Here is a 24594-nt window from a genome sequence, read left to right as displayed (position 1 = left end):
TGAACTGTGGGGTGGGTAGGCTCGGCGCGGTGCACTGTGGAGCGAGCAGGCTCGGCGCGGTGCATTGTGGGGCGGGCAGTCCGGCGCAGGCTCGGCGCGCTGCATTGTGGGGCGGGCAGTCCGGCGCGGTCCCGGCGCGCTGCACTGTGGGGCGGGTAGTTCCGGTTCCGCGGCGGCGGGCGGCGCTGGGGCGGCGGGCGCGGCGGCCTTGTGGGAGCTGTAGTTCCTCCCGGGGCGCTCTCGGCCGCGGCCGGCCGGCGGGGCCATGCCGGGCTTCACGTGCTGCGTGCCGGGCTGCTACAACAACTCGCACCGCGACAAGGCGCTGCACTTCTACACCTTCCCCAAGGACGCCGAGCTGCGGCGCCTCTGGCTGAAGAACGTCTCGCGCGCCGGCGTCAGCGGCTGCTTCAGCACCTTCCAGCCCACCACGGGCCACCGCGTGTGCAGCGAGCACTTCCCGGGCGGCCGCAAGTCCTACCTGGTGCGCGTGCCCACCATCTTCCCGCTGCGCGGCGTCAACGAGCGCAAGGGGGCCCGCGCTCGCCGCGCCCGCCCCGCCCCGGCGCCCGCCGCGCCCGCGCTGCTGCTGGCCCTGCCCGCCGGCGCCGAGCCGCAGCCCGGCCCCGCCCCGCCCGGCCCCGAGGACGTGAAGCCCATCGACCTGACGGTGCAGGTGGAGCTCGGGGGGCCCGGGGCGCCGGCGCGGCTGGCGGGCGAGGAGGGCGCGGCCGAGGGCGGCTCCGCGGACCACTCGTACTCGCTGTCGTCGGGCACCACGGCCGAGGAGCTGCTGCGCAAGCTGAATGAGCAGCGGGACATCATCGCCCTGCTGCAGGTGAAGATGAAGGAGATGAAGGGCAGCATCCGCCGCCTGCGCCTGGCCGAGGCCCAGCTCCGCGAGGAGATCCGCGAGAAGGACCGGCTGCTGCACGCCGCCAGCGCCGGGGCCCGCAAGCGGCCCGGCCTCTGAGAGCCCTTGATCCCCGGCCTGTGGGGTCCTGGCAGCCCAGCCTGCTGCTCACAGCCCCGGCGCCCACCCAGGGACAAGCCCCCACAGCCTGTGCAGGGTCACATAGGGATAAACTCATTGACTGCCAACCTCTTAATGGGAGCCGTTACCAGGGCGCTGTCCTCTCCCTCCTGGCTGTGCCAGCCCCACCCACCTGAGCACTGCTGGGTGCCTGAGTGGGGAGGGGACGCTGGCTGCCCACTGCATGTCCAGCCCCATGTCCTGGTGGGTGTCAGTGACACTGTGCTTCGAATATAGGTGGCAGCCATTGCCCACGTGGTGCGAGGGCTCCCAGTGCTGCTGGTTCAGGAGGAGCTGTCCCTGTGTTGTGACAGCATTTGCAAAACGTTTCTAGAAGGGACCCATGTTACCACTAAGTGGATGTAGGGTGATGAGCATCAGCAACTGAACAAAACTTGGTACAAGGTTAACTTGGGTAGCAGTCATGCTACTCCCTGCCAAAGCATGTTTAAAACCATGACTGGTGCAGTGTCCTCCGTAGAAGTGAAAAACAGTGTTCTGTTTGGCCTCCTTAAGCAAAGACATGAGAACTTTAGAAGCCCTGTCAGCGTGATGCTTCTTCAGTAAATTACTGATGCCATTAGAGACTGCCATTTCACCTGTGAAAGAATCCCTTCAAATTAAAGAGTGCTACTGTATGGTGTAGTCATTGCTCTCTTTGCATTACACATGTAGTTGTTACAGATGCCTTGAAGCTCTCGACACTGACAAGGATTATTCTGATCTGGTATAATGGCTTCATACCTTGTTCACATTCAGTGGCTACAGCTTGTCTCATTGGCTTAAACATTTGACTCCTCAAATGTAACTAACAGGCATATTGGTCTTTAAAACCCTAGATTTTTCACAAAGACCTGGGTTGAAATTTTGGCTTAAATCACAAGTGAAATGAGTTTAATCTCCCGTGACTCTGCAAATCCTTGTTGCTTGCTTGTAATCTACTTGGCATGACTAGTTTTGGATTAGGAGAGACCTCCAACTGGAATATCCTGGCATTGCTCCAGGATTGAGGAGCATTATAACCCATCAGTATGGGATGCTTGCACTGTCTCTGGAACTAGCCAGTGTTAGTCCCCCACTTTTCATGGATAATAAAACAAACCTCTCCAGAAAAATTGTGGGGGGAGAGAGAGGTGACACTACCACAGTTTGGACTGAGCATCTGCTTCCAGTAACTTTCAAATTATTATTAGAAAGCCAGTGAAACTGGTAACTCAGTGCTCCTGGTTGTCTGATACATCTGAATGGCTCCACCTTGATGCTTATATTTAATGCTTTGCATTTGAACAGTGATACGCTTTAGGAAAGTACAATTCACCAAAAGCGTGCCCTATAATTACATCAGAAAATGCCCAGACTCTGTGTTTCAGCCAAGTTGGGGGGGGGAGGGAGTTAAATGGACTAACTACAGGTTTGAGATTTTAAGATCGTTCTCTTGTAATTAGAGTATATTACACTCCAGAGTGGATTGGGCTGCAGATTTTACTAGATTTTATACACCTTTTCTAAATGTAAAAATCATCTTTAGTTGGGAAATACTGAAATCTCTAACACTGGCTAACTTTTAGCTGGCCAACTGTCCAGTTCATTCTGTCCCCATAGCTGGCATTACTAAGTCTGAAGGGTGCACGGGGGATTTACAGGAGTGTAATATGCCCAGCTGCCATTCAGTATCCAGACAGCTAAGCTAGACTTCAGTAGGTGCAGCTGATACTATGATGAGTGGGTCAGTTCTCTTAACTTGCGTATTGACTCACCTGGTTGATCAGGAAGGTGATAGAGATCTATTCATGTACTAAAAAATGTATAAATTAAAATGAAATTATTTTTCCAATCTGATACCTGGCTCAGACTGTAGCTACCTAATGTGCAGACTTCAGTGCAAGTCACAACTGCGTCAAGTTTTCATGGGGGAAGGACTGGCAAACATGTTTGCAACACTGTGTTGGATTTAACGCATGTAACATGGTCAATCGATCTCACTTTGATAGCTATACTTCCATCAAGACAATAGGCAGCACAATGTCTCTTTCTCACATATTGTAAATGAGACTATTTGTGCCTCCTGGCTGCCTGAGAGTGTTTAGAATGTGCGTGTTGTAATAGTCATGGTACTTTTCTACCATTGTAATGCACTTCAGGACGTTCAGCTATTTGGAGTGCTGGACTGGTTAACTGCTGGACTGTTCCATTTCTCCAGGTTACACTGAGGTGCTAACATGCCTAATTTTAATAAAGTCTATTTTGTTTTGTTATGTTTCCTATTTCAGTGCGGTGTAATGTATGAATGGTGCCCAGAGGGCCTGTCTTTACAATACCAGAGGTCTAGTTTGTATTTGCAAAGTGTCCTAGTCTAAACCAGAACGTGGCACTGTGCACTTTAATACAGACCGAGGTGACCTTCCAAACATCATGAGTATAACAACTGACTTGCTGAATCTGATCTAATCCTATGTAATGCAGTCTCACCACAATTAGTACTTTCACAGCGTGTCATAGGTGAGGTGTCTCACTGCCTTACAGACTGACTGTAGCCTCATCATACTGTTGTGGGAGAAGGTAGGCATTACCTCCAGAGAGGCTGTAAGGAAAGCTGGGAATGGAGTTGGACACCTGCAGCCTCAGTCCTGTACTAGTTTTCTCAAAGTTTATCTATTGTATCTTGACACATTCTTCTCAAATAATTCTAGTGCCTGGAGGACCTTTTGTTATTGATTCCCACTGTTGCAAATATGGATATAGCCCATGTTTTCCAGTTCAAATTAGGTTTCCCCTGCATGCACATCTGCCTTCATACCCTTTGGTTGCACTTACTCTTCTGCTGAGAGTTCAAATACGGCTTCACTGCCACTTCCTAATGTACTCAATAGCTGCCTCTTTTACTCATCTGGATTCTGTGTCAGGGGCTGAGGTTGTTGATCACACAGCACTGCCTGTCAGATTGAAATTGGGAGTGGTCTTGTTTTCAGTACAGGGAGCATGGGGAAGAGTCTTGCAAATGCCACTGCACTGAGAGAAGTTATGTTCACTTACCTGTGCACATTACCCTTTGGTCTCTTAAAATCTGCAATTAAAACCCAATGCTCAATTTTTGTAGAGGATTTCCCCCCCCCACAAATTCCTAAACTAGTCCCCTAGAAGAGTGAAAGATGCAAAGCTGGTTGTTGCTTTTAGATTTTATCTTATTGCATTTACTTTCCCTATAACTTCTCCAAAATGAAGGTAAGCGGGCAAGGGTAATGCAGTAGCTCTATAAAACAGCACCTTAGGCATGGCTCACTATATTCCTGTCTCAGTTCAGTGCTAGTAGCAGTTTTCCTTTTGAAAATAAAAGAGGCAAGCGCTGCTGGCATAAGCCCAAGTACCACTTGTACACCTACAATTATGCTAGCAGTGAGAGAGGTCCTGGAGGCTAAAATTAGGCTGCTAAAAAAGGCATTAGAGTCCTGGACCTCCATGGCAGTAGTCTGAAATGCTTCCAGTTTCTTGCACAGTTAGGCAGAACTGCAGAGTCTCACTGTGTGGATGAGACAATAGTATTGGGAGGGTGGGATTTAGGTTAATTAGGAACGGGAATCTTTTGGAAGAGCAGGAGCATATACAGAAGGATGGGCTCCACCTAAACCAGAACAGAACCAGATTGCCAGCATGTAAACCTAAAAGGGTTGTAGAGAAGTTTTTACACTAAGGGCTGGGGAAAAGCTAACCGGTGTGGAGGAGCACAGAGTTCAATCAGACATCTCTTAGGGGAGCACTTATTAAAGGGCAATTGCCCAGACCCCTCCATGAAGACAAGTGCAAGGTGATGCATATTGAAGGAACAATTCCTCAGTTTTGAGGAGTCCCAAGCATAATAGCTGCAATCAGTCTGCTGTAAGCAAGGGAAGTGAATAGGCACCTAGGAGCCTGCATCTGTGAATTCACCTATAAGGGCCAGAAAGCAAAGGGGTAAATCACCAACCACAGCCAGGAGAAAGTATTGCTTTAATCCATCACATTTACAATGCCAGTGCACAAATGTCATCTCTTCTATGCTGATCTCTGCTTTTGATTTTGTCTAAAGCCACTTGGGAGCTTGTTGTCAAACCGTAATTAATCCCATTTTGGATTTAAAAACAAGTATTGCCCCATGCAGCTATTAGCTAGAGAGGGGAGAGAGATTACAACACCTCACCTCTAACCAGCAACCTCCCAGCCACTACAGCATTGTTCCCTGCAGGATATTTCTCAGAGCTCTGCCCAAACTAGTTTTCAGTGGGTTTCTCAAATTTCCTCTGCTGGAAATCCTTCTGTTCCAGGTTTGCACCCCAGTCTTCCACCCCACCCCCCACCCCCTGGCACTTTATGAACCTCTGGTTCCTCCTTCAAGAGCACCTGCCTCAGCTCAGTGACAAGAACTCCTGATAGGGCTGGGCACTGGAACCATAGCAGAATCCATGGGACCAAGTAGGGTTGTTGAGCAGGTGCTGGAGACTCCCATGAGAGCTAATGTTATAGCAGGCACAGGACACTAGACTGTGACTGGGGCGGAGGGGGGTAGCAGGGCTGGTGTCATCCTGTGAAGGGCTGTGATGGGGCTAGTGCCTGGGTTGGCTGCATTACCTATTGTTTGTTTTCTAGAATCTCGTTCCTCTTAAAGGGTTACTAGCGAGCATAGGTGCCAACTCCGTGAGTGCTCCGGGGCTGGAGCACCCACGGGGAGCAGTCAAGCTCAGCTTCCCCCCCCTCCTCCTCTCCCCCCCGCGAGTGCGCGGCGTTCCCGCTCCTCTGCCTACCTCCCAGCGTTTCCTGCCCGGCCGCTGCCAAACAGCTGTTCGGCAGCGTTAGCATGCTGGGGGTGGGGGGTGAGGAGCGGGAATGTGGCATGCTCAGGGGAGGAGGTGGGGCCAGGGCAAGGATTTGGGGAAGGAGTCAGAATATTGGCAGGGAGGGGGCAGAGTTGGGGCAGGGACTTTGGGGAAGGGGTTGGAATGGGGATGGGGCCTCATGGAAAGGGTGGAGTGGGGGTGGGGAAGAGGTGGGGACTCATGGAAGGGGTGGAGTGGGGGCAGGGCTGGGGACAGAAGGGGGGGTCGAGCACTCACAGGAAAGAGGGGAAGTCAGTGCCTATGCTAGTGAGTCTTCCTCGCACTGCCGTGTGTGCTGGGGTGCCCTCCAGCTCTGCATCCTGCTCCTCAGGCAGGTGTGGCCTGGGGCCATGCCTAGAGAGCTTCCTCCATGGCCGCAACACATGCACTGGGGCAAGTCCCCAAACCAACCTTGTTGTTGGTCTTCCCTGCCCCATGAAGTTCTCCCAACTGCCTCTGCCCAGAGCAGGGATGGTTCCCATGTTTCTGCAGGAGCCAGAGGAGTGTTTGCTGAAGGCTGAGCTGCTCCTGCACCTGCAATGAGATATACAAACAAATGGGGGCTTCTGAGGAGGTCCTTTCCTTCCACCCTTTTGGAATCAGTGTTATGGAACAGCATGGATCTGGGGTAGTGGGGCTGGAAGTGGCATTGTTGAACCTGTGTGACCCATTCTACCCTGGGCAGAGGAAGAATTAGACTCCCACAGGCCACTCAATTGCTGCATAAGTAGGGAATGATAGGATGGCTCCAGGCCTTCCCAGAGGCCGGCTAGCTGCCGCCATGTCCTGCACTGCAGGGTAACTCCATCTGTTTAGCTCTGCTGCCAACTTCTGTTTCCCTTTGGCTCCAGACTCCCTCTGCTGACCACTGTGATGTACTGGACCATCAGCCCCAGTGCATTGCTTTTGGCCAGCGAGTGCCTCCGCTCCTCTGCTGTCCCTGAGAACCTTCCTTCCAAATCCTCAATCCTCCTTCCCAGCAAGGCCCCAGCAAGGTCAGTTCTATGGTGGCCCTGTCTAGACAGCATCCAGGCTGTGATCGCCATTGCCTTGGCTTTCCCCTGCCCCCACCTCACTTCCATCCAGGCCATGTGCACCAGACAGACTAACTCGCATTAATCCAAAGTCTCACCATTGAGGCTCTCCTGCAGGGGAGATGTCTCTGGGTTTTGCTGCATCAGACAGATGCAGGAGTTTCCACAAGGGAGATGGCCTTTACTCATGAGAATTCTGCACAATTGAGAGTTGACGAGACAGTTAAATCTACAGCAGACTGGGAAGAGTTACAAAGGGATCTCACAAAACTGGGTGACTGGGCAAGAAAATGGGAGATGAAATACAGTGTTGATAAATGCAAAGTAATGCACATTGGGAAACATAATCCCAACTATACATACAAAATGATGGGGTCTACGTTAGCTTTTACCACTCAAGAAAAAGATCTTGGAGCCATTCTAGATAGTTCTCTGAACTCATCCGGTCAATGTGCAGCAGCAGTCCAAAAAAGCAAACAATATTAGGAATGATTAGGAAAGGGATAGATAACTAAGACAGAAAATATCATAATGCCACTATATAAACCCATGATATGCCCACACCTTTAATACTGTGTGCGGTTCTGGTCACCCCATCTCAGAAAAGATATATTAGAATTGGAAATAGTAAGGGCAACAAAAATGATTAGGGGCATGGAACAGCTTCCACATGACCTCAGTTTGGAAGAGAGATGACTGAGGGGGGATATGATAAAGGACTATACAATGACTGGTGTGGAGAAAGTGAATACAGAAGTGTTATTTACCTTTTCTCATAACACAAGAACCAGGGGTCATCCAATGAAATGAATAGGCATCAGGTTTAAAACAAACATAAGGAAGTACTTTTTCACACAATGCACAGTCAACTTGTTGCCAGGGGATGTTGTGAATGCAAAAAATATAACTGAATTAAAAAACGAATTACCGGTAGATAAGTTCCTGTAGGATAGGTCCATCAATGACTATTAGCCAAGATTTTCAGGGATGCAACATCATGCTCTGGGTGTTCCTAAAGCTCTGACTGAACTACAGGGAGTGGATCACTTGATAACTACCCTGTTTTGTTCATTCCCTTTGAAGCAACTGGCACCAGCCACTGTTGGAATACAGGATACTGGGCTAAATGGACCAGTTGTCTAACCCAGTATGGCTGTTCTTATGTAAACTCACCAGGGTAGTCATTGTCTCGTGTGTGTGTTTATACAGCACCCAACACAATGGGGCTCCCATTGGGATCTCAGATTTTGGGGAATACCTCTGCTACTACCACTGCTAATACAGAACCATGAGGCAGCAGCTGCTGCCCCTGTTAGCCCTCACATCAAAGGGCTGGAGCCCAGCCCAGCCAGCTGCAGCAGCAACTCCCAGCCCACAGATTGGACTGGAAATTGCAGGGCAACGAGACCTGCCTGTGCTGGCCTACCAACTGGCCTGGAAACCATTAGGCATAAACATGCAAACAGCAGGCATGAAACGTTTTTGGAAAGTGTAGGGGACAATTTCCTGGTGCAAGTGCTGGAGAAACCAACTAGGGGCAGAGCTCTTCTTGACTTGCTGCTCACAAACAGGGAAGAATTAGTAGGGAAAGCAAAAGTGGATGGGAACCTGGGAGGCAGTGACCATGAGATGGTAGAGTTCAGGATCCTGACACAAGGAAGAAAGGAGAGCAGCAGATTACAGATCCTGAACTTCAGAAAAGCGGACTTTGACTCCCTTGGAGAACTGATGGGCAGGATCCCCTGGGAAAATAATACGAGGGGGAAAGGAGTCCAGGAGAGCTGGCTGTATTTTAAATAATCTTTATTGAGGTTGCAGGAACAAACCATCCTGATGTGTAGAAAGAATAATAAATATGGCAGACGACCAGCTTGGCTTAACAGTGAAATCCTTGCTGATCTTAAACACAAAAAAGAAGCTTACAAGTGGATGATTGGACAAATGACCAGGGAGGAGTATAAAAATATTGCTCAGGCATGCAGGAGTGAAATCAGGAAGGCCAAATCACACTTGGAGTTGCAACTAGCAAGGGATGTTAAGAGTAACAAGAAGGGTTTCTTCAGGTATGTTAGCAACAAGAAGATGGTCAGGGAAAGTGTGGGCCCCTTACTGAATGAGGGAGGCAACCTAGTGACAGAGGATGTGGAAAAAGCTAATGTACTCAATGCTTTTTTTGCCTCTGTCTTCACGAACAAGGTCAGCTCCCAGACTACGGCATTGGGCAGCACAGTATGGGGAGGAGGTGACCAGCTCTCTGTGGAGAAAGAAGTGGTTCAGGACTATTTAGAAAAGCTGGACGAGCACAAGTCCATGGGGCCGGATGCGCTGCATCCAAGGGTGCTAAAGGAGTTGGCGGATGTGATTGCAGAGCCATTGGCCATTATCTTTGAAAACTCATGGCGATCGGGCAAGCTCCTGGATGACTGGAAAAAGGCTAATGTAGTGCCCATCTTTAAAAAAGGGAAGGAGGAGGATCCGGGGAACTACAGGCCAGTCAGCCTCACCTCAGTCCCTGGAAAAATCATGGAGCAGGTCCTCAAGGAATCAATTCTGAAGCACTTAGAGGAGAGGAAAGTGATCAGGAACAGTCAGCATGGATTCACCAAGGGCAAGTCATGCCTGACTAACCTAATTGCCTTCTATGATGAGATAACTGGCTCTGTGGATGAGGGGAAAGCAGTGGCCGTGTCATAACTATAAAAGGAAGGGTAACAGCTCTCTGTGTACAGTACTAAAATCCCTCCTGGTCAGAGACTCCAAAATCCTTTTACCTGTAAAGGGTTAAGAAGCTCGGGTAACCTGGCTGACACCTGACCCAGAGGACCAATGAGGGGACAAGATACTTTCAAATCTTGGGGGGGGAAAGGCTTTTGTGTGTGTCCTTTGTTTAAGGGGTTGTTCGCTCTTGGGACTGAGAGGGACCAGACATCAATCCAGGTTCTCCCCATCTTTCTAAACAAGTCTCTCTTATTTCAAAATTGTAAGTAAAAGCCAGGCAAGGCGTCTTAGATTTACTTTGTTTTCTCAACTTGTAAATGTACCTTTTACCAGAGTGCTTATCTTGTTTGCTATACTTTAAACCTAAGACAGAGGGGATTCCTCTGAGCTCTTTAAGTTTGATTACCCTGTAAAGTTATTTTCCATACTGATTTTGCAGAGATGATTTTTACCTTTTGCTTTAATTAAAAGCCTTCTTTTTAAAAACCTGATTGATTTCTCCTTGTTTTAAGATCCAAAGGGGGTTTGGATCTGTATTCACCAGGAGTTGGTGAAAGGAAGGAGGGGGGAAGGGTCAATTTCTCCTTGTTTAAAATCCAAGGAGTTTGGATCTGTATTCACCAGGGAATTGGTGAAAGGTTTCTCAAGGCTTCCCAGGGAGGGAATTCTTAAGATGGTGGCAGCGGACCAGAGCTAAGCTGGTAAATAAGCTTAGCAGTTTTCATGCAGGCCCCTACATTTGTACCCTAAAGTTCAAAGTAGGGATACAGCCTTGACATGGTGGCACAGCGGTGGGATCGTTTTAAACCCAAAAGCCAGTAAGAGATTTTTTTTTCCTTCTAGCTGCTTGGAGAGCAGAGCTGAAGGTAGATGCATATCTTATCTCTCCTTGCCTGAAGGCAGAGGTGTTAAGTTTTTTTAACAAGGTCCTTTGTTAAGAGAAGGGTTCAATTAATGAGCAAACAACTGGTAAAGATAATTTACAAGCTGAATTGTGTTTTTTTTCTTTTTTACATCCTCGGAAGTAGCTAGTTAGAAACTCTCTGTTAACTCAGCAGCACTCAGCAGGAGCCTGAGCTAAATACATCCCAGTTTCAGACAACTGCAGAGGGTGAGACCCAGCACAAGAAAACCAGGAAAATGACTACCAGTGAAGCAGCTAGCAAACTAGAACTGGCCAGATTAGAAGCAGAAGAAAATGAGAAAAAACATCAGAGACTACTTCAAATTAAAAAACTCGAGGAAAAAGCCAAACAGGAGGCCCATGAAAGAGAAGAAAAAGCCAAACAGGAGGCCCATGAAAGAGAGAAGAAAGCCAAAGAGGAGGCCCACAAGAGAGAGATGGAGCTGGAAAAAGCCAAAGAGGAGGCGAGAGAAAAAGAAAGGAAGCATGAACTGGAAGCAGCAAGTGCTAAGCAGGATGCATCAGACCATCCTAACAATTCCTCTCCAAGTACCACTTCCCATCCCAGGAAATTCCCCACCTACAAGGCAGGCGATGATACTGAGGCCTTCTTAGAAAATTTTGAAAGGGCCTGCCTTGGATACGACATCCCTCCAACCCAGTACATGGTAGAGCTGAGGCCGCAGCTCAGTGGACCCTTAGCAGAAGTGGCGGCTGAAATGCCTAAGGAACACATGAACAGTTATGAACTTTTTAAAAACAAGGCCAGACTCAGAATGGGGCTAACACCCGAGCATGCCCGTCGGCGGTTCCGAGCCCTAAGGTGGAAACCAGATGTGTCATTTACCCGGCATGCCTATCACATTGACAAAAATTGTGATGCCTGGGTATCAGGAGCAAATGTTAAATCTTTGGAAGATCTGCTTTCCCTAGTAAAAATGGAGCAGTTTTTAGAGGGTGTTCCTGAGGAAATAGAAAGGTACATCCTAGATGGGAAGCCCAAAACTGTAACCAAGGCGGGGGAGATTGAAGCCAAATGGGTGGAGGTGACAGAAAAGAAAAAAGCTAGTAGCAGTTGGAGCGAATATCAGAAGGGGCAAGCCGAAACAAAACCTTATCACCGGGGACAACCCAAGACCCCACCCACATCCCAAGGGAAACCCCAGACGCCTTCTCACCCCACCACACCAGTCTCCAGCAACCAACATCGCCCCGGTGATACCTTAGCAGGGCGATGTTTTAAATGTAATGAACTGGGGCACATAAAGGCTCACTGCCCCAAGAACCCCAACCGATTACAGTTCATTACACCCCAATCACACCAAAGAACCCCAGACCCAGATGCCTCTCTCATACCCTCGGAGCGAAGGGAAACCTTGAGAGTGGGCGGAAAGAAGGTTATCGCTTGGAGGGACACTGGGGCACAAGTGTCAACTATCCACCAATCCCTAGTGGACCCCAAACTCATCAACCCTGAGGCTACAGTGACAATTCAACCCTTCGTGTCACAGTCTGTAACCTTGCCTACAGCCCAGTTGCATGTCCAGTACAAGGGCTCGTCAGGAATGTGGACTTTTGCAGTCTATAACAATTATCCCATTCCCATGCTGCTGGGGAAAGACTTGGCCAACCATGTGAAGCTAGCCAAGAGGGTGGAAATAGTCACCCGCAGCCAGGCTAAGCAAGCTTTCATCCCCATCCCTGTTCCTGAGCCGTTCACCAGGGCCCCGTCTGTGTTACCGGAAACCCAAAACCAGGTGGTGGAACCGGATCCCCTGCCAACGACTGCAACAGCCGTAGTGGATCCAATCCCAGAGACCCAGCCAAAGCCAGTCCCAGAACCGGAACTGGCAACGCAACCAGCACCAGAACCATTGCCAGCACTAAGTCCAGCGCTTGCAACCCCGTCTACAACTCCAATGCCAGAGGGCACCAGCGAGCCTAAACTGGCGAAAGCAGCAGATAACCCTACCCAAGAGGCTCAGCCAGAGCCTGAAATACCACATAGTGCACCAGCGGACAGCGGTTCACAGTCAATGGAAAAAGCCCCAGCACCTGCATCGCTTCCAGAGGGACCAAGCCCCAGTCCACAGTCCAAGGAGGAACTGATGTCTCCAGCATCAAGGGAACAGTTCCAGGCCGAGCAGGAAGCAGATGACAGCCTTCAAAAAGCTTGGGCAGTGGCACGGAGCACCCCACCGCCTCTCAGCTCTTCTAACCGATCCCGGTTTGTTGTAGAAAAAGGACTTTTATACAAGGAAACTCTTTCTGGTGGGCACCAGGAAGACTGGCATCCTCAAAGACAGCTGGTAGTTCCCACTAAGTATCGGGTAAAACTCTTGAGCTTAGCCCATGATCATCCCAGTGGCCATTCTGGGGTGAACAGAACCAAAAACCGGTTGGGGAAGTCCTTCCACTGGGAGGGAATGGGCAAGGACGTTGCTAATTATGTCCGGTCTTGTGAGGTGTGCCAACGAGTGGGAAAGCCCCAAGACCAGGTTAAAGCCCCTCTCCAGCCACTACCCATAATTGAGGTCCCATTTCAGCAAGTAGCTGTGGATATTCTGGGTCCTTTCCCAAAGAAGACACCCAGAGGAAAGCAGTACGTACTGACTTTCATGGATTTTGCTACCCGATGGCCGGAAGCTGTACCCTTAAGCAACACCAAGACTAAAAGTGTGTGCCAGGCATTAGCAAACATTTTTGCCAGGGTAGGGTGGCCCTCCGACATACTTACAGATTCGGGAACTAATTTCCTGGCAGGGAACATGAAAAACCTGTAAAAAGCTCATGGGGTGAATCACTTGGTTGCCACCCCTCATCACCATCAAACCAATGGTCTGGTGGAGAGGTTTAATAAAACTTTGGGGGCCATGATACGTAAATTCGTAAATGAACACTCCAATGATTGGGACCTAGTGTTGCAGCAGTTGCTTTTTGCCTACAGGGCTGTACCACATCCCAGTTTAGGGTTTTCACCATTTGAACTTGTGTATGGCCGCGAGGTTAAGGGGCCATTACAGTTGGTGAAGCAGCAATGGGAGGGGTTTACGCCTTCTCCAGAAACTAACATTCTAGACTTTGTAAGCAACCTACAAAACACCCTCCGACACTCTTTAGCCCTTGCTAAAGAAAACCTAAAGGATGCTCAAAAAGAGCAAAAGGCCTGGTATAATAAACATTCCAAAGAACGGTCCTTCAAAGTAGGAGACCAAGTCATGGTCTTAAAGGCGCTCCAGGCCCATAAAATGGAAGCGTCGTGGGAAGGACCATTCACGGTCCAGGAGCGCCTAGGAGCTGTTAACTATCTCATAGCCTCCCCCACCTCCAACATAAAGCCTAAGGTATACCATGTTAATTCTCTTAGGCCCTTTTATTCTAGAGAATTAAACGTTTGCCAGTTTACAGCCCAGAAAACTGATGACGCGGAGTGGCCTGCAGGTGTCTACTATGAAGAAAAAAGGAATGGTGGCGTGGAAAAGGTAAACCTCTCCACGACCCTGGAACGTCTGCAGCGACAGCAAATAAAGGAGCTGTGCACAAGCTTTGCACCGATTTTCTCAGCCACTCCAGGGCGGACCGAACGGGCATACCACTCCATTGACACAGGTAATGCTCACCCAATTAGAACCCCACCCTACCGGGAGTCACCTCATGCCCAAGCGGCTATACAAAGGGAGATCCAGGACATGCTACAGATGGGTATAATCCGCCCCTCTACCAGTGCATGGGCATCTCCAGTGGTTCTAGTTCCCAAACCAGATGGGGAAATACGCTTTTGCGTGGACTACCGTAAGCTAAATGCTGTAACTCGTCCTAACAACTATCCAATGCCACGCACAGATGAGCTATTGGAAAAATTGGGACATGCCCAATTCATCTCTACTTTAGACTTAACCAAAGGGTACTGGCAAGTACCACTAGATAAACCCGCTAAGGAAAGGTCAGCCTTCGTCACCCAGGCAGGGGTGTATAAATTCAATGTACTCCCTTTCGGGTTGCAAAATGCACCCGCCACCTTCCAAAGACTTGTAGATGGTCTCCTAGCAGGATTGGAAAAATCTGCAGTTGCCTACCTCAATGATGTGGCCATTTTTTCTAATTCATGGACAGAACACCTGGAGCACCTAAAAAAAGTCTTCAAGCGCATCCGGCAGGCAGGACTAACTGTTAAGGCTAAAAAGTGTCAAATAGGCCAAAACAGAGTGACGTACCTGGGGCACCAGGTGGGTCAAGAAACTATAAATCCCCTACAGGCCAAAGTGAATGCTATCCAAAAGTGGCCGGTTCCAAAGTCAAAGAAACAGGTCCAATCCTTCTTAGGCTTGGCCGGATATTATAGACGATTTGTACCACACTACAGCCAAATCGCCGCCCCGCTGACAGACCTAACCAGAAAGAAACAGCCAAATACAGTTCAGTGAACTGATAAGTGTCAAAAGGCCTTTAACCAGCTTAAGGCAACACTCATGTCTAACCCTGTGCTAAGGGCCCCAGACTTTGACAAACCGTTCCTAGTAACCACAAATGCTTCCGAGCGAGGCGTGGGAGCAGTTTTAATGCAGAAAGGACCAGATCAAAAATTCCATCCTGTCGTGTTTCTCAGCAAAAAACTGTCTAAGAGGGAAAGCCACTGGTCAATCAGCAAAAAGGAATGCTACGCCATTGTGTACGCGCTAGAAAAGCTACGCCCATATGTTTGGGGACGGCGTTTCCAACTACAAACAGACCATGCTGCGCTACAGTGGCTTCATACCGCCAAGGGAAATAACAAAAAACTTCTTCGGTGGAGTTTAGCTCTCCAAAATTTTAATTTTAAAATACAACACATTTCGGAAGCTTCTAACAAAGTGGCTAATGCACTCTCCCGGGAAAGTTTCCCAGAGTTAACTGGTTAACAATTGTTTTTGGAATAAAACATATTATTAGTTTTTATATAATCAGTAGTATGTCTAAAGGTACGTGTGTCTTATTAACTCTGTTTTCTCCTAGAGCTCCAGGAAAGAAATCACAGCCAGTGTGGAACCAAACGTCCAACACTATCTGTGATTTGGGGGGCGTGTCATAACTATAAAAGGAAGGGTAACAGCTCTCTGTGTACAGTACTAAAATCCCTCCTGGTCAGAGACTCCAAAATCCTTTTACCTGTAAAGGGTTAAGAAGCTCGGGTAACCTGGCTGACACCTGACCCAGAGGACCAATGAGGGGACAAGATACTTTCAAATCTTGGGGGGGGAAAGGCTTTTGTGTGTGTCCTTTGTTTAAGGGGTTGTTCGCTCTTGGGACTGAGAGGGACCAGACATCAATCCAGGTTCTCCCCATCTTTCTAAACAAGTCTCTCTTATTTCAAAATTGTAAGTAAAAGCCAGGCAAGGCGTCTTAGATTTACTTTGTTTTCTCAACTTGTAAATGTACCTTTTACCAGAGTGCTTATCTTGTTTGCTATACTTTAAACCTAAAACAAAGGGGATTCCTCTGAGCTCTTTAAGTTTAATTACCCTGTAAAGTTATTTTCCATACTAATTTTGCAAAGATAATTTTTACCTTTTGCTTTAATTAAAAGCCTTCTTTTTAAAAACCTAATTAATTTCTCCTTGTTTTAAGATCCAAAGGGGGTTTGGATCTGTATTCACCAGGAGTTGGTGAAAGAAAGGAGGGGGGAAGGGTCAATTTCTCCTTGTTTAAAATCCAAGGAGTTTGAATCTGTATTCACCAAAAAATTGGTAAAAGGTTTCTCAAGGCTTCCCAGGGAGGGAATTCTTAAAATGGTGGCAGCGAACCAAAGCTAAGCTGGTAAATAAGCTTAGCAGTTTTCATGCAGGCCCCTACATTTGTACCCTAAAGTTCAAAGTAGGAATACAGCCTTAACAGGCCGTGTTATTCCTTGACTTTAGCAAAGCTTTTGATACGGTCTCTGTCAGGGTTCCTTCCCCACTCTGTACTCTAGGGTACAGATGTGGGGACCCGCATGAAAGCCCCCTAAGCTTATTTCTAGCAGCTTAGGTTAAAACCTGGTACGCTGCCACCACCAAGTGATTTAACAAGAAGCAGGTAAAGGACCACTTGGAGTTCCTCTTCCCCCAAAATATCCCCCCACGCCCTTACACCCCCTTTCCTGGGGAGGCTTGAGAATAATATCCCAACCAATTGGTTACAAAGTGATCAAAGACCCAAACCCCTGGGTCTTTGGACAATGGAAAAATCAGTCAGGTTCTTAAAAGAAGGATTTTATTAAAAAGAAAATGTAAAAATCATCTCTGTAAAATCAGGATGGAAAATAACTTTACAGGGTAATCAGATTCAAAGAGCCCAGAGGAACCCCTCTAGCCTAAGTTTCAAAGTTACAACAAAACAGGGATAAACTTCCCTCTAGCAAAGGTAAAATTCACAAATTGAGAAAACAAAGATAAACTAATACGCCTTGCCTGGCTGTTACTTACAAGTTTGAAATATAAGAGACTTGTTTAGAAAGATTTGGAGAACATGGGTTGATGTCCGGTCCCTCTTAGTCCCAAGAGCAAACACCACCAAAACAAAGAGCACAAACAAAAGCCTTTCTCCCCCACCAAGATTTGAAAGTATCTTGTCCCCTTATTGATCCTTTGGGTCAGGTGTCAGCCAGGTTACCTGAGCTTCTTAACCCTTTACAGGTAAAAGGATTTTGGTGCCTCTGGCCAGGAGGGATTTTATAGTAGTGTACACAGGAGGATTGTTACCCTTCCCTTTATATTCTTGCGGCAAGTTAAAGAAGTATGGGCTGGATGAATGGACTATAAGCTGGCTAGATCGTCGGGCTCAACGGGTAGTGATCAATGGCTCCATGTCTAGTTGGCAGCTGGTATCAAGCGGAGTGCCCCAAGGGTCGGTCCTGGGGCCGGTTTTGTTCAATATCTTCATTAATGATCTGGAGGATGGCGTGGACTGCACCCTCAGCAAGTTTGCAGATGACACTAAACTGGGAGGGGTGGTAGATACGCTGGAGGGTAGGGATAGGATATAAAGGGACCTAGACAGATTAGAGGAATTGGGCCAAAAGAAATCTGATGAGCTTCAACAAGGACAAGTGCAGAGTCCTTCACTTAGGATGGAAGAATCCCATGAACTGCTACAGAATAGGGACCGAGTGGCTAGGCAGAAGTTCTGCAGAAAAGGACCTGGGGTTACAGTGGACGAGAAGCTGGATATGAGTTGACAGTGTGCCCTTGTTGCCAAGAAGGCTAATGGCATTTTGGGCTGTATAAGTAAGAGAATTGCCAGCAGATCGAGGGATGTGATCATTCCCCTCTATTCGACATTGGTGAGGCCTCATCTGGAGTAATGTGTCCAGTTTTGGGCCCCACACTACAAGAAGGATGTGGAAAAATTGGAGAGAATCCAGCAGAGGGCAACAAAAATGATTAGGGGGCTGGAGCACATGACTTTTGAGGAGAGGCTGAGGGAACTGGGATTGTTTAGTCTGCAGAAGAGAAGAATGAAGGGGGATTTGATAGCTGCTTTCAACTACCCGAAAGGGGGTTCCAAAGAAGATGGATCTAGACTGTTCTCAGTGGTACCAGATGACAGAACAAGGAGTAATGGTCTCAAGCTGCAGTGGGGGAGGTTTAGGTTGGATATTAGGAAAAACTTTTTCACTAGGAGGGTGGTGAAGCACTGGAACGGGTTACCTAGGGAATCGCCTTCCTTAGAGGTTTTTAAGGTCAGGCTTGACAAAGCCGTGGCTGGGATGATTTAGTTGGGGATTGGTCCTGCTTTGAACAGGGGGTGGGACTAGATGACCTCCTGAGGTCCCTTCCAACCCTGATATTCTATTATTCTATGTAAGTGCTCATTGCCATCTCCCTCCTACCTATCAGTGACCCTTCCCCATCTCATCCCCGTTCAATGGGCTGAACCAAACTCTTTGGTCTATCCCTACCATTGGGAGACAATGTCTGAACAGTCTCACCAGAAGCAAAACATCCCCACAAAGCAACTCTCTCCTCCCTCCACAAACCACACAGCATCCACCCCCTCACACAATCATTACTCTTCCCCTCCCCACAAAATAGCTCCTGGAGCTCCGCTCCTCTCCTCTCCACAGCAGCCCGGTTTGTCTTTCCCCCTGAAAGCACTGCCCTACGTGGAGTGGAAGGCAGCTGTGGCTTCTGACCAGTCAGTCCTAGGGAGAGAGAGCCCTAGCCCTGATATACAGCCTCTGCAGTTAGAGCTGGTAGAGAAAGGATTCTCTTGTTTGCTGTTGATAGTTGTGCTTCCTTCCTTCCCTGCAGCAGTAGGTGCAAGGCACAGAACACAGCTCAGTTGGGCAGCCAGAAAGCTGGACGTGGCAGGAGAGCTGGAGAGGGAACATTAGAATGGCCAGATCAATGGTCCATCTAGCCTAGGATTCTGTACTCCAAGAGTGGCCAATGCCAGGTGCTACAGAGGTAATGAACAGAACAGGCAATCATTAAGTGATCCATCACCTGTCATCCAGTCCCAGCATCTGGCAGTCAGAGATTTAGGGACACCCAGAGCATGGGGTTGTGTCTGTGACTATCTTGGCTAACAGCCATTGATAGACCTATACTCCGTGAACTTATCTAATTTTTTTCAACCCCGTTATAGTTTTGTCTTCACAACATCCCTTGAAAACAAGTTCCACAGGTTGACTGTGAAGAAGAAAGATTGACTCCATCTAAAAACCAGTGACTTGGCAGATCTGTGGGGAAAGCCCAGGGAGAGAGAGCACAGATTGCCCTTTCATCCGAAGAATGGGCCTGTGGCCCAGCCAGAGGGAGAGAAACAAGAAACAATTGGCTGCCCAAGTCACTACTCATCTAGGCTCCAAGCCCAAGGATGGCATCAGCCACCTGCAGTCACCAGCTCTAAGCTGTGAGAAGCCAAGGGATTGTCAGGGGATGCGATTATGTTTTCAGGGGGAAAGAGCCCCACTAATAAGCCAGAGAATTTACTGAGGGAAGGTCCCTGCTGCATTCAATACTGCACTGTGGCTCCATTCCTTTCCTCTCTCCCACCCCAGCAGCGGCCTAGCTTCCTCAGCTTTCAGCAGCAGTCCTGCCTCTGCCCAGCCAACTGCTTTGGGAGGCAGAACTCATGAGCCAGAAAGAAAATAAAAAGTCTCATCCCAGTTGCTGCCACTGTGACCGGAGTCAGGTAGAAGCCTCCTGGGACTACCTGTGGAGAGCTGGGAATCTTCAGGGCTTAAACCATGGTTTCATAGCCCTAATGCTGCCTGGAGGTTGGGAGAGCTCTGACCACTCCTTGCATGAGATGATCAACTGTCCAAGATAGTGCCTGGATTATTTCTCAAAATCCTGAACCTCACAGCTCTAAATACGTTTCTGCATTTCCAGATCATTATAAACCCTGCTTATAAACCCTCTCTGTTCTTTGTCATTAGTGGTTGTCTGACATTTTACTGAATTGTGCACATGCTTCCAGTGGAGTTGTGTAGGTTCATACTTCCCCTGCCCCCCTTTAGGATTCTTCTCCTTTGGGGCTTGATTATTTGCAAGAGGTCTGCCTCGCCTCTTCCAGTCTCATTGTTTCTTCACTTGCCATTCCCAGGGAGTATTTCTTTTTCAGATTTCTTTTTCAATTTTTCAACTTGTTTTGAAAGTTAGGTGAGTTTATGGGGAAGCCACATCTGTTCATTTTTCAGATTGATTTAATAACTTTACCCAGTTCCTTCATTTGACTCACTCATGGCCGAGAGGTCTAGAAACATCAGACTATGTTCTTGTATGGAAATTTGTATTCTCTCACCTTTTTCATGATTACCCCTTTCTATTGAAATAGCATCACTGCACTATTATGTCTCCAGGACAGCTTCCCACTGCAGGAGGGGAGAAAAGGGCGCAGTAGGCCACTGCAGCTTTTGCTAAGTTTAAATTTAGCAAGTCCTTAAGAATACGTTGGAGCAATAAAACAAGTTTTCTCCTTTCCACACTTTCTGAGGATCCCTTTGATTTTAACATTCTTCATCTGCACCCTGTTTCCCACTTTTCTAACCTCTTGCTTCACTCACAACTGCAGATGGACCATTGTCTCCACTTTCTTAAGACTCCCACATCAGAAGTCCTTCTCATCAAAATCAGCTACCTCTTCTTTTTCTTAATAGCCAGGCATTTAGTAAGAAAGTCAGTTTCCATTGCTTTGATTTCTTGAAAAAGTCCCTTTGTTTAACGGATTGGTTGGCATATCCTTTTCTTTTTCTGCCTTTCTAAGATTAGGCACCATTAGGTCTTCCCCTCCAGGCTGGGGTGAATTTTCTTGGCAAAATAGCTATCCAGTCTTTGCCTCCATTTAGGGGTGGCCATTAGGTAACTAATGGACTAGTTTCTTTGGGGTGCATAGCTTTTAGGAGGCACAGAACACCTATGTCACCAGCCCCCCTGTGGTAGCTGATGTCACTTCCCCCTGGAAAAACAACAAGGAGTCTGGTGGCACCTTAAAGACTAACAGATTTATTTGGGCATAAGCTTTCGTGGGTAAAAACCTCACGTCTTCAGATGCATAGAGTGACAGTTACAGATGCAGGCATTATATACTGACACCTGGAGAGCAGGGAGTTACTTCGCAAGTGGAGAACCAGTGTTGACAGGGCCAATTCAATCAGGGTGGATGTAGTCCACTCCCAATAATAGATGAGGAGGTGTCAATTCCAGGAGAGGAAAAGATGCTTCTGTAATAAGCCAGCCACTCCCAGTCCCTATTAAAGCTCAGATTAATGGTGTTAAATTTGCAAATGAATTTTAGTTCTGCTGTTCCCCCTGGAAGAAGACGGGGTTAAGGGGAGAGCTGAAGGACCCATTCGAGGCTGCATGTTCCCAATGAAAGGCAGCACGAGGGAAGGGGTGAAGCCAAGAATAAAGAGACACAAGAGCGCGGGCGAACAGGGGCACGGGCAGGGCAGGGAGACCTCGCTGAGGAGGGGGAGTTTACACGGGTTTCGAAGCAGAGGATGAGCTTGATGCCGATGCCGGGGGCGTGCACACGCACCGGGTGCTGAGGGGACGGGGATTGGAGCTGCGGTGCGGAGAACAGCCCCGGGACTAGACGCTGTCGCCGACAGCCCCGGGACAGGCTGTTCTTAGTCCCCGCCCCCGCCATGGGGGCTGCTCCCGTTACGGCCGGCCCTGGGGCCGAGGGCTTTGCCGGCCAGGCGGGGCAGGAGGCTGAACGGGGCCCCAGCCCGTAGGAGAGCGGAGCGGGGCGGGGCGGGGCGGGGCGGCCCGGCCCTCCCCCGGGGCCCCCTCGCTACGCAGAGCAGCAGCCCCAGGGGCTGTCCCCAGGCAGCTGCCACGGCAGGGCCCCGCCACACGCGGGAAAACCGCCGCTGCCGGGCTAAGCCAAGTCCCGCCAAGCGCCGAGGGCGGAGCTTTGAGAGAAAGGAAACCAACAGCGCCGCGCTCCGCCACTATCCCACAATGCTCTGCGGCTAAAGGACGCCGACAGCAGAATGCTGTTTCGTTGCCTTTCATTCAAGCTGGGAGTCAGTGGGCGGCAGCGGCGCGTGGCACGCCGGGAATGGTAGTCCGCGCGCTCCCCGCCGGGGCTGTTTATTGGCTGTGGCAGGACCCGCTTTCCCGGCGTGCCGCGGGGTGGTGGGCGTGTCCGGGCGGGGCGGGGAGCGCGGGGGAAGGCGGCTCAGTGGGTTCAGGCCGCGCTCGGTGCCGCCGCCATCGTGGGAGCCGCGCGGTGAGTAGGCGGGCTGGGCAGGGGGTGCGGAGCTGCGGGCTGGAGCCGGCCCGGGCAGCATCGCGATGCGGCGAGAGGGCTGCTCCGCGGGCCTTGGCGCGGCCCGCTGGTGGGAGCGGGAGCCGGCGGTTCTCTGCCGCCCGCCCTCCCGCCCGCTGCGCCCTGACAGGAGGGGCGGGGGCTCCCGGGCAGCGCGGTGCTGCCCTTCTCGGGGCCGGGCCCCTGCATAGAGCGGCGGGAGTCTGCATGGGCGCTGCCAGCAGCCCCGCAGGCATTTGGGGGGCGAGCCCAGGCTATGGAGCTGCAGAGCTACTAAGTGGGGTATGTAACCTGCGGCTGAAATCCGCCTCTGTACCGGGGCGGGAGGACAGCTAAGGTAACGCCCACTTTTAAAAAGGGTCCATCGGCGATCCTGGCAATTACAGGCCGGTAAGGCTGCAGGACCGGGCAAACTGGGTTAAACTATAGAACAGAATGATCAGTTCCATACAGGAACAGGATTTGTTTGGGAGGAGTCAAGATGGCTTTTGTGAAGGGAAATTGTGCTTCTCCATCTAGTACAATTCTTTGCGGGGTCAACAAATGTGGACAAGGGGGATCCAGTGGATATAGCGTAGTTGGAATTTTATAAAGCCTTTGATGAGGTCCCTCACCAAAGATTCTTCAGCAATGTAAGCAGTCCTGGGATAAGAGAGAAGGTCCTCTCATGAATCAGTAACTCCTAAAAAGACAGGGGGGAAAAAGTTAGGAATAGATGGTCACTTTTCGCAGCGGAGAGAAGTAAATAGCGGGGTATCCCAAGGCTCTTTACTGGTAGCAGTGCTGTTCAACATATTTATAAATGCTTTGGAAAAAGGAGTAAATTGTGAAGTGGCAAAGTTTGTGGACAGTACAAAAGTACTCAAGATAATTAGGTCCAAAGCGGACTGTGAAGAGTTACAAAGGGAACTCACAAAACTGGGTCACTGGGCAAGAAAACAGGAGATGAAATTCAGTGTTGATAAATGCAAAGTAATGCACATTGGGAAACATAAACCCAACTATACATATAAAATGATATAAAGTTAGCTTTTATCACTCAAGAAAGACATCCTGGAATCATAGTGGATAGTTTTCTGAAAACATCTGTTCAATGTGCAGCAGCAGTAAAAAAAAAACAAAAACAAAAACCTAACAATATTAAGGACTATTAGGCTAGGGATCAATAATAAGACAGAAAATATCATAATGCCACTAGCTAAATCCATGATATGACCACACCTTGAATACTGTGTGCAGTTCTGGTCACCCCATCTTAAAAAGATATATTAGAATTGGAAATAGTAAGAGCAAATGAATAGGGGTATGGAACAGCTTCGACATGAAGAGAGTCTGTTCAGCTTGGGAGAGAGATGACTGAGCGGGTTTGATAAAGGACTATACAATCATGACTACTGTGGAGAAAGTGAATATGGAAGTATTATTTACCTTTTCATATCATACAAGATCCAGGGGTCATCCAATGAAATGAATAGACAGCATGTTTAAAACAAACATAAGGAAGTACTTTTTCACACAATGCATAGTCAACCTGTGAAACTTGTTTCCAGGGGATGTTGTGAACACCAAAAATAACTGGGTTCAGAAAAGAATTAACTAAGCTCATGGGGGATAGGTCTGTCAATGGCTATTAGCCAAGATGCTCTGGGTATCCCTAAAGCTCTGACTGCTAGAAGCTGGGACTGGGTAACGGGTTGTGTCACTTGATAAACTGCCCTGTTCTGTTCATTCCCTCTGAAGCATCTGGTACTGGTCACTGTCCGAAGATGGGCTACTAGGCTAGATGGACCATTGGTTTGCCCCATCATGGTTATTTTTATGTTCTTAAAATAATAACCCCTTTTGCTAGTGTCTGAACAGGTACCACATCCCGACCTTCGCTGTCTGTCTCTGAAGGACTTGTTGGTGAAATTTGTCTGACTGCTTTTTAAAAAGCAATGTGTGTTCTGATAGGCTGTCATAATCTTTTAAAAAACCTGTCACCTTAAGGTCCCTTACCTAGTTTTCTCACTAGCTCTTCCACACAATTCAGCTCTAGCCACTAGCCTTCCAGGTAACTAGGAAAATGTATCTCAAAAATAACCATACGAAACAGGTCCATTTCAGAATTTAAAAACTTTACGTGACTTTAAAATCTTATTTCAAAACATAAATCAAATTCTGTTACAGCTATTGTTATTTGTACAGTCTTCCTATTGGAAAGCATTACATTGAGATTTCTGGAATCCTTTCCATGTAGGGATGCTTGCTGCTTTAACTGTAGTCTGTCCTGTCCTTGTAATCACTCAGCTGTACGTATAGTTCTTCAGAGAGCTGCTG

General features: G+C 48.7%; 2 protein-coding genes across 4 annotated transcripts in view; both read left to right on the top strand.

The window, feature by feature from the left end:
• The first annotated feature begins 265 nt into the window (after positions 1–265).
• Positions 266–973, top strand: THAP11 (THAP domain containing 11). Its single transcript, XM_065416825.1, has one exon. It carries the CDS (start codon positions 266–268, stop codon positions 971–973), a length of 708 nt encoding a protein of 235 aa, XP_065272897.1.
• A 21092-nt stretch (positions 974–22065) lies between these two features.
• The window catches only part of NUTF2 (nuclear transport factor 2), a 61499-nt gene continuing 58970 nt past the window's right edge, over positions 22066–24594 (top strand). Inside the window, exon 1 of one of the 3 annotated variants that reach the window (XM_065416503.1) lies at positions 22066–22236. In XM_065416503.1, coding sequence (XP_065272575.1) covers positions 22066–22236 — 171 coding nt within the window. Of the gene's footprint in view, positions 22237–22538; positions 22558–24594 lie in introns of those variants that run through there. The other 2 variants (XM_065416504.1, XM_065416507.1) reach the window with 2 other exon arrangements.

The sequence above is a fragment of the Emys orbicularis genome, chromosome 14 (assembly GCF_028017835.1).
Source record: "Emys orbicularis isolate rEmyOrb1 chromosome 14, rEmyOrb1.hap1, whole genome shotgun sequence".
Lineage (NCBI taxonomy): Eukaryota > Metazoa > Chordata > Testudines > Emydidae > Emys > Emys orbicularis.
This window is presented reverse-complemented; position numbering and strand designations above follow the sequence as displayed.

Excerpts from the sequence above, each read along its gene's own strand:
- THAP11 (XM_065416825.1), top strand. The coding sequence starts at position 266 with ATGCCGGGCTTCACGTGCTGCGTGCCGGGCTGCTACAACAACTCGCAC.